The sequence below is a fragment of the Vicia villosa genome, linkage group LG2, assembly GCF_029867415.1.
Source record: "Vicia villosa cultivar HV-30 ecotype Madison, WI linkage group LG2, Vvil1.0, whole genome shotgun sequence".
Lineage (NCBI taxonomy): Eukaryota > Viridiplantae > Streptophyta > Magnoliopsida > Fabales > Fabaceae > Vicia > Vicia villosa.
Window position 1 is genome coordinate 178,859,566 of NC_081181.1, and position 10,131 is coordinate 178,869,696.

The 10,131-nt window shown below is 33.1% G+C and overlaps 1 protein-coding gene across 2 annotated transcripts; it reads right to left on the reverse strand.

Annotated features, from left to right (window-relative positions):
* Positions 1-2,544: 2,544 nt before the first annotated feature.
* LOC131647545 (kinesin-like protein KIN-10C) lies at positions 2,545-9,081 on the reverse strand. 2 transcript variants are annotated; one of them, XM_058917431.1, is made up of 21 exons: positions 8,782-9,081; positions 7,846-8,002; positions 7,533-7,733; positions 7,226-7,436; positions 6,913-7,118; positions 6,097-6,818; positions 5,953-5,998; positions 5,512-5,556; positions 5,275-5,331; positions 5,007-5,063; positions 4,784-4,859; positions 4,426-4,691; positions 4,239-4,346; positions 4,043-4,153; positions 3,853-3,960; positions 3,663-3,770; positions 3,536-3,582; positions 3,166-3,187; positions 3,008-3,076; positions 2,848-2,886; positions 2,545-2,725 (listed from the first exon to the last, which is right to left on the reverse strand). In XM_058917431.1, the coding sequence occupies exons 1-21, from the start codon at positions 8,964-8,966 to the stop codon at positions 2,681-2,683; spliced, it is 2,886 nt and encodes a 961-aa protein (XP_058773414.1). In that variant the 5' UTR covers positions 8,967-9,081; the 3' UTR covers positions 2,545-2,680. The 2 variants fall into 2 exon arrangements, with proteins under 2 accessions (XP_058773414.1, XP_058773415.1); XM_058917432.1 differs by lacking the exons at positions 5,275-5,331; positions 5,512-5,556.
* Positions 9,082-10,131: the final 1,050 nt, after the last annotated feature.

The window sequence follows — 10,131 nt, forward strand, 5'->3', positions numbered from 1 at the left end:
CTGGTATAAGGTAAAGACCTCAAAAAATTAGAGTTCGTCCAACAAGACTTCAAGATTATGAAGTGACTGGTGATGATGAAATCACACTAGATGGAGAATTAGTTCATTTTACTTTACTTGCAGGTGCTGAACCAATCAACTATAGTGGGGCTTTAAAGAATTAACCTTGGAAGTCTGCTATGGTCGAAGAGTTACAAGAAATCGAAAGAAACAACACATGGGAGTTAGTCGAATTTCCAGCACACATAAAAGCTATCAAATTGAAGTGGGTGTTCAAGTTAAAACACAATGTTAATGGGTTGATAGCAAGACATAAGGAGAGATTGGTAGCTCGAGGATTTCTTCATAGAGCAGGACTTGACTACTCTGAAGTATTTGCACCTGTCACAAGATATGAGACTATCAAATTGGTTGTCGCCTTGGCAATGCAAGCATGGCTGGCCGACATTGCACTTAGATGTGAAGTCAACATATCTGAATGATCGTTTAGACAAAGAGGTTTATATTACATAACCTCCTGGGTTGTGATTAAGGAGGAAGCGAGTAAGGTATATAAGTTGCACAAAACGCTATATGGCCTCCTGGCTTATGATTCAGGAGGAAGTGAGTAAGGTATATAAGTTGCACAAAATGCTTTATGGCCTCAAACAGACACCTAGGGCATGGAACAAGAAAATCGACTCATACTTAGAGAGTGTTCCCCGAGGTGCTACTTCATGTTCTTGGTTGGCACGTCCATGTTTGGGGACAATAATACTACCTGTGTGGATGTGGCCTACCTAAAATAGTTCATCGACTTGGAGCTCATTCGCGAGTGGAATTGGGGGTGGGGTGCTTGGTGTATCTGTACCACAACCCGAACGAAGCTTGTAACTGAATGACAAAGCAGATGAAGGGTTCATGTACCCGGCTTACGGTAATTTCCAAATCACACTATTAAGTTATAAACTAGTTTTTTCTTTTTACACTTGTTACTGGAAAAAATTATTGGATTTCAGGGATGGATCCTTGCTCACTATCATCGCATCCACGGGTTTGCAATGACCCAACCTATACTCATGATTGGCCATATGCTAGCCGGTTTGTCCCTAGAAGAAGGAATGGTCATATCTTGCTATACCGTGTGTAAATTAACGATATTTAGCATGACGGCGTAAAATGAAGGTCATACGGTATTCACCGGGACAGAGTCTCATTCAACCCCATTTCCTTATACTTTGATGGTTGGCATGTGAGACCAATATCATGTGCAGATATCTTCCCGAGCGGTGCATGGGCAGTTTTAGTACGTGCAGATCATACAGGTCACCCTTCCAGACTGCTTCTATTTGTACTGCCTGCTCATAAGGAGCTCTTTGAGGATCAACATGCATTGGACGACCATGTCGTTAATGTATAGTCGCGCAGTCAGAACATTATGCGGCTTACACGTCAGGGCATCGAGTTTGGAATGTTTGCGAGAGGTGGAGATGAAGTGGGCCATAACAGAGTCCATTCTTTCTAATACACAATAGAGTATTTTGATTGCATTTTGTTTAATTTTAATCAATTTTGAGAACAATGATTGTACTAATATATCTGATTTTTATAATATTTGATTTCTATAAAATTCATTTTTATTAATCGTTGAAACAAATAACGAAATTTTTAATCGAATTGAAATTAGTTTGGATTGAAAACACCACAATACTTGAAAACTGATTCTAGAAAAATTGTACAGGCAAAAATTCGGAGATGCATCACCGAACCTATTTCCTTAGAGTGTGTTTGGATGAGGTAATTAGAGATTTTAAAGCAATTTAAAATTCAAAGCAATTCAAATGATTCAATTCAAATTCATTCATTTTTAAATTATTTTGTTTGAATGGAGTATTAAGATAATTCCTTGTTAGATTTTTGATGTCATTTTTTATAAAATTTAAATTTTTTGGACGAAATTAAAAAATGAAAAAGTAGAGACTAATTTGCAATTTTTAAAAATTTGAAGGACCAAATTGTAAATTTTAAAAATTGTTAAAGACAAATTTGCAATTTTTTGAAAAATTTCGGGGTCAAATTTATAATTTTGAAAAATATGAGAACCAATTTGTAAAATTTGTAGAAATAATAATAACAAATACATTCTATGGAACATGAGAGGAATTTCAAATTCTTTGGTTTTTGGTGTCATTTCAAAATGATTAAATTTAACGTAGATGAATACTCCATAAATTTCCATCATTTTATCAATTCTTTATTTTTTATCCAAACAATGGAATTTGGTCGAATCATTTTAAATTCCCTTGAAAAATTGTTTTCCCTCGTTAAAATGCTTCATCCAAATACACTCTTAAGAAACGTGGGATGAAACTGTTGATTGAAAATTTTAGAAGACCACTAAGATATTTAACCAAAATAAAATTAATTAAGTAATTGTGCAAATCTCTCGAGAAAACTAATTTGGCAACTATTTCTTAAATAGAGACAAATGTGAGGCAAGGAAACAAGTTTAAGAATTCTCACTTACAAATAATTGACCGTTATTTTTTTCTCATTTTGCTTCCATATTCCAATATATAATTTCATCCTATATAATGAAAGAATTATTTATACATACATGAATGTCACACAACTCAAAGGCAACTTTAGGTTGCCAGAATAAATTTCATTTTAATACAAGCAATCAATAATGTTATTAGAACTAATTGAAAAGCTCTCCAACTTCCTTCTTCATCATTCCCTTAATCTGCACAAGAATAAAATGATCAGTTACTTATGAGAAGAATTTATTAGATTGTTAGTCATGGACAATCAAATATGCAAATTTAAAAAGAATATGACAATACACTATGGGAAGAATAATGATACCTGTTTTTCGGAAAGTCCAATATCCTTCAGATCATCAAGCTATTAATGAAAAAATTGGTTCACAATACCAAAATTAGTTATTAGATACCTTGTAACTAATTATTATGATAAAAAAACTATAATAATATATAACAAAAATAAATCATTTTAGGACACATACACTCTTGAAAGGTTCTGGAGATTCTTCACGAAGCTCGAGTATATAGTTTGCTCTCTTCTCTCCAATTCCCTGTAAGAAAAAGTCCAGGTCAGTTAAAGCACAAGATAGATAGGGGGAAAAAATTAACTTAATATTAAAAGGTGAAACGCATTTCTAACCTTTAACTTCTTTAATTCATCCCTGACAATGTTAATATAGAAGAAAACCAAAAGTAAACAAGTTAGACTTCTCATAGAAGGTATGAAACAATTTTTGACAGAAGAGTTATAAGAAATTGTGTGTAAGACTTATTAGGAATGAATTATTTGGGCTTATAAAAATGGTTTGTACCTTAAACGAAAACAATTTAACTATTCGTATATTTCGGTACAGAAATAGTTTTACATAAATGTTTATCATATGATAAGCAATTGTTCTATAAGCTATATATAAGTTGTTTATCCAAACATGAACTTGATATAAGAGAGAAGATATATACATTTCTAATAATAAATTGAACATGTGTGTATACACAAAATGTTCACTTACTTTTCCGCTGTGTTTAAAATTCTAAGGTAGTCTTTAACAAGAGAATTCTGAAATTAAACAAAATTAGGAGTTAAAACAATGAAAATAAACTTTAGAAGAATTAACGATATTTATAAATAGATCAAACCTTCATTCCAGAACCATGCAAGTTAAATGTTTCCCAAGGACTTTTGGTATTCATTACATCTCGTATGTCAACATCAGGAGTTCTTGGTTCTGTAACTTTAGTAGAATTCTGCAATTAAACAACATTATGAGTTAAAACAACAAAAATAAACTTTGAAGGTCTATATGTAATATTTATGAATAGATCAAACCTTCCTTCCAGAACCATGCAACATAAATGTTTCCCAAGGACTTTTGGTATTCATTGCATCTCGTATGTCAATATCAGGAGTTCTTGGTTCTGTAACTTCAGTAGAATTCTGCAATTAAACAAAATTCTGAGTTAAAACAACGAAAATAAACTTGGCAGGTCTATAAGTAATATTTATGAATAGATCACACCTTGAATCCAGAACCATGCAAGTTAAATGTTTCCCAATGACTTTTGGTATTCATTACATCTCGTATGTCAATATCAGGAGTTCTTGGTTCTTCTGTAACTTCAGTAGAATTCTGTAATTAAACAGAATTTTGAGTTAAAATTATGAAAATAAACTTAGAAGAAGGTCTATAAGTAATATTTATGAATAGATCAAACCTTCATTCCAGAACCATGCATGTTGAATGTTTCCCAAGGACTTTTGGCATTCATTACATCTCCTATTTCAATATCAAGAGTTTTTGGCTCTGTAACTTCAGTAGAATTCTGCAATTATACAAAATTATGAGTTAAAACAATGAAAATAAAATTTAGAAGATTAACGATATTCATGAATAGATCTAACCTTCATTCCATAACCATGCATGCTGAATGTTTCCCAAAAACTTTTATTATTCATTACATCTAGGTTTTCAGTATCAGAAGTTTTTGGTTCTGCCGTTTTAGTAGAAATCTGATTTTCATCAAGTGAAATGAATTTCTCCTCTGGTAACTGCATGCATAATGGAGTTGATGAAACGAGAGATTGAAGTTCACGCAATTGAGAACTAATGGGTGGTGAACAATCTTCATTTTCCATTAAGTTGTTGTTCTCCTTGTTCATGTTATGACCTGTAATGACAAAAGACATCTATATAAATAAATATGCATTCTATGATTTGTAAAACAATTTATATGTCAACAATTCATTTAATCACATATACCTTCGTTAGCCATTGACAAATCTTTGGAGTAATTAATGATATAATTCGTCTCCTCTTTATCCTCAAAATAAGTACCCTAGTGACACAATAAAAATAGTTAGTATTTCATATTTATTAACTCTACCAGAAGAACATGATAAAGTTTTGTTAGAAAAAAATATCATAAAATAATAAAATGAAAAGAGAAAACTGAAAACTGATGGAATAAATAGAAGAAAATTACCTTTTCCACTTTGGGATCAAGTTCCACTTTACTGCTAGCATTCAAAGATGAGTCAACCTGCAGCAGATACTTATTAGTTTCCTGACCGATTTTAACTTATATTCTACAAGATCCATCACATTTTGTATATCATCATATTGAGTTTGACATTATTACTAGCATCTGCAAGTGAGTTGTCCAGCATAGAGCATTTTCCCAAGTCAGGTAAATAAAATGAGGATTTTTTTCCTAAGTTGTGTTCATATTGGAGTTTTTTGTTATTTATTACCTTTTCAACTCTAGAGTTTAGTTCAACATGATATACATCTTCTGATAATGAATTGTCCTGCATTTGATAGGCCAATTGATGTAATGAGCTTTCTAATTTGTTTACCATTAACAATATAATCCAAAATATATATATATATATATATATATATATATATATATATATATATATATATATATATATATATATATATATATATATATATATATATATATATATATATAAAATATGCATTACCAGTAAAGGCTGTGATGTGTTGGTTACATCAGCAATGGTAATTTCCTACAAAAATACAAATCTATTCATTAATAACATGATGACACCTCACGGTTGTCCATGTCAGATAAATAAATTGAGAACGGTAGTGTCTAAGTTTTCTTCGTGTTAGGATTTTAGGTGATTATTTAACTTATGTACTCTAGAGTTTACTCGGACATAACTTCCATCTTTTGATATTGAATTGTCCTACATTGGGTTTGATACACCAGTTGATATATTGTGTTGCAATTTGGTTTTCATTTAAAACATAAGAAACAAATTTATAAATGAGGCATTACCAATAAAGGCTCTGATGCTTCCATAACATGAATCAAGTTACGTCATATTGTTCTCAATAAAGTAGACCCACACATAAATGTTGTGTATAAGTATTTAGAGAAAGGAATAAGAAAAGTATACCTTCTCGGCTTTAGCAGCAGAGTGGCTGACTTCATCAAACAATTTCCTTCAATCCAAAGGAAAAAAGTCAATATCCAAAAACAGATAACAGTAAAAAGCTATTAAGTTTAACGAATAAAATATGCATAAAAATTCAATACAAACCTTCCTTGTATTTCAGACTTCATAGCAACAACACATGTTTCTTCATCATATGTATGAGATATGGAACCTGGTAATTCTTTTGTTGATGCAGAAACACTTTTGGGTATCTTGTTTTTACGAACAGTCACAAACTGCATTGCTGAACTTGCACTTTTCTTCGCGGAAACTGAGGCCACTGTCTGTCTTGCTGAACTTGCACTTTTCTTTGTGGAATCTAAGGTTTTTGTCTCTGAATTTTCACTTTTCCTTGTTGAATCTAAGGTTTTTGTCTGCCTTACTGAATTTTCACTTTTCCTTGTTGAATCCAAGGTTTTTGACTGCCTTACTGAATTTTCACTTTTCCTTGTTGAATCTAAGGTTTTTGACTGCCTTACAGAACTAGCACTTTTCCTTGTAGAATCTAAGGTTACTGTCTGTCTTACAGAACTTGCACTTTTCTTTGTGGAATCTAAGGTAACTGGCTGTCTTACTGAACTCGCACTTTTCTTTGAGGAATCTAAAGTAACTGTTTGTCTTGCTGAACTTGCAATTTTCTTTGAGGAATCTAAGGTAACTGTTTGTCTTGCTGAACTTGCAATTTTCTTTGTGGACTCTAAGTTCACTGTCTGTCTGGTTGAACTAGCAGTTTTCATCGTTGAACCAAAGGGCGTTTGATGAGACCTTTGACATGACCGTGATGCTAAGCTAAGCATGTAAACAGTGTCTTGGCAAAATGATGGGTTCTAAGTTCACATTATACAAAAGAAAATGGACAAAATTAAAATTTAATTACTAATTGCAAATGAAAAAAAAATTGACAAAAAATCAATCACATACCAAGCACGAAACCAGCAAAACTTTGCTAGTTCCCCTCAAGGAGTCCTGCAACATGCGTGTGAGTTTACTTTCCCGAAAGGGGACACGACTTTCATTTGCGCTCAAAGCATGACAAACATTCAGTAAGGCATAAATTGACTTGTTAATTTTGTTATTCTCAGCAACACCTGAAGCATCGCCACTTTTCCTTCTAGGATCTTCATAACCTGATAATAAATGAGCAATACTATTTAGTTAAATTTTAAGATATGTCAACAAAAGCTAGAAAAATAAGCAAGGGTTACTGGACCATTTTAAGTTGAGCAAGGGTTACCTGCCATATCAACAAAATTCATTTTGCTCACAAGACCATTTGCACTTTCATTATGTTCAAAGACATGAACAATTAATCCCAAGTGGCTTCTCCGAGCAGGCTCAAGTCCTTTTTTGGGTGCAGCCTCAAATCCTTTCTTGGGTGCAGACGTTTGCGCAGAACATGCTGTGATGTATAAATTCTGAAACTCAGCAATGGATTTCACAGGAGTCTGTAAAAAAAAAAATACAACAACATTACTTGTCTACTATACAAGTGTAAAATTTCAATTTTTTCAAATCAGAAAATTAACCACTACAATTTTTACTTGAGTAAGTCCTTTAAACTGAATTCTTCCGTGATCTTCAAGCACCAAAATTGGTGATTGTTCTGGATTTAATAAATCAGCAGCATGGTCTTGATGATCAACATCATAGAAAGAAACTGCTATAGATTTCCCATTTTTCTCAGCCATAGAGAGAAACTCCGAAATAGCCAGCATTGCCAAACCCGATTTCTCCAAAGAGCCCTTCAAGAACAAAGTAATTATTAAAATAAAATAAAAAACAGAATTTCAGAAAAATAAAAAATAAAAACAAAATTTCATAGAAATATTTTTCATAAACAAAATTGATTCAAACCTGAATTAATTGAGTTTTGCCACTTCCTCTAGCTCCATGAGCAATAATTGTGCTATTAATACCTTCAAAAGCAGCCGAAACAAGAGGTTTCACCTCCTTTGAATAGATTACTTCATTATCTTCATGTTCGTTGTAGCAGTAGTCAACTGAATACCGGCTGCACCGCAAGGATTAACATTAAATCAAGTAATTGCAATCACCCCCATTTGAAAACAACAACAAGTTTTAAAAAAAAAAAAAACAATTACAAACATTTCCATGGCATTACTACAACTACAAACTATAAACTGAAATGTATCCCTACAAGAAAACTGTTCGAGATAATTTAATAAATAAACGGAAATTGAATCCCAAAAGAGCTAAAAACATGTTAGTTAAATACATTGAGAGAAAAGAACAAAAGCTTGAAGAGGAGTTGAGAGATATAAACTCTACTAGGAGACTTTCATTATAGACAATGCTGAGAAGTGATTAACTCTACCGATTAAACCAACAAATAACCAAATGTAATAGATATTTTGCGGAACAGAATCTAATCTCAGTGTACAACACACTACTTAGCCCTAATTTCTAAGATGTGTTAGTATTCAGCTCTGAATTATGAAATTTTAAATAAAAAAATGATGAATTATGAACATTACAAGTCTTCCTATATTACAGAATTAAGTTACAATTTCTCATTCGTCTACGGAACTTCACTAAGCTAAAACTGCATAATTGAGAAACTAACCATGGTCCATACTTTATAACAAACAATACAAAAACTGCATAATTCACAAACCCTAAAACTCAGATTTCACTCAAAGTGCATAACTCACAAACCCTGAAACTCAAAATTTTCCCCATTTTTTCCAATTATTATTTCAATTTCGGATTCTCCAGTCAAATTTCACTAATCACAAGCTGAAAACTGAATAATTAAGAAAGTAGACATACCTAGAGGATTGTTCTTTAAAGGAGATGGTAACTTCCCCAGAATTTTCCGTGTTCACTGAAACCCATTCCACACTCCTGGAGGTTTCGAAATTGGTATCTGGATCCGAAAACCCACGAATTTTTGCCACTACCCGAACCTTTGGACCCTGAATGGTTTCCGTGAAGCCGGATTGGGTTGATGCCATTGAAAGGATGGGTTTAGTTGAGAGTGAAGTGAACGAAGAGAGAGCGTTGAATTTGTAGAGAAAGAAGAGAGGAGAAGAAAAAAAAATAGAGGTAGAAATGGAAATAGCCGTTAGAAATAAGGATTTCGAAATAATAAAGTGTCCCAGTTCGGTTTATTTATTGTGGCAGTTCGTATATTACAATTTTATATTCAAATATCATTTATCTTGGTAAAACCTTCTCTTACACGCTTTGTAAATATACTGCCTTTTTTTTTTTATGTGTTGAATTAACGAAATTTCTAGAGAGAGATGCTCCTCCTTCTCTCTAGAAAATTTTTCCCCAACCCTTTAAGGATTGGTGGCTCTTCTCCACCTCCATGGTGGTCCTCTCCTTCCACCTCTATGGTGGCACCCTCCCTCTCTTTCGAGAGAACTTTCTTCTCCATCCCTCTTCCTTCTCATTCCCTCACCTTAGACAAACTTTTCACCGGAATCTCCCTCTCTCAACCACTACCAACCGCCAAGTTTTCTTCTCTTCTTTTAATGCTGCCACCGGAACCACCACCGCCAAGAAGAAATGACAAATTAGTTGTGGTTTTTCTACACACCTCAAACACAACAACAATGGATGCTCCTCTCCTTCAACGAGCTGCTCATACAACTCCGTTGTCCGAAATTTGTCGTCCACCACCGAAGCCGCCATGGTTATACAGTATGCAAATTCTAACAGGGATGTTTAACTTCGGTTTATTAATTTATGTTTTGTGTTTTTGTGTTTTAGTGGTAAATGATGCACTCTTGGTGTTTGACAAAATGCCTCAAAAGAGTTTTGTGTCTTATAGCATGTTTATGTGTGTCTATTGACATTTCATAGTGATTGAGGAAGCTTATGAGTTCAACATCTATTCCATAACTATCTCTAGTCATCTATTAATTTGTGAACACTCAAAAAATTGGGGCAATTTTGAGACCAAAGAAAGTCGAAATGTGCAAACACAAGTCAATGAAATCATCCTTAATTGGATTTGGAAAAAGATTATGGATTCTCGCTTCTACATTGACATTGATGGTGTTTGCAAGAGAGTGGATTGCTCGTTGATATGTCGTTGGATTTGGTTTGGTTGTGCCTTAGCTTTTGAAAATTATATGTATAATGTCTCTTATGACTATGTAGTGTTTTATG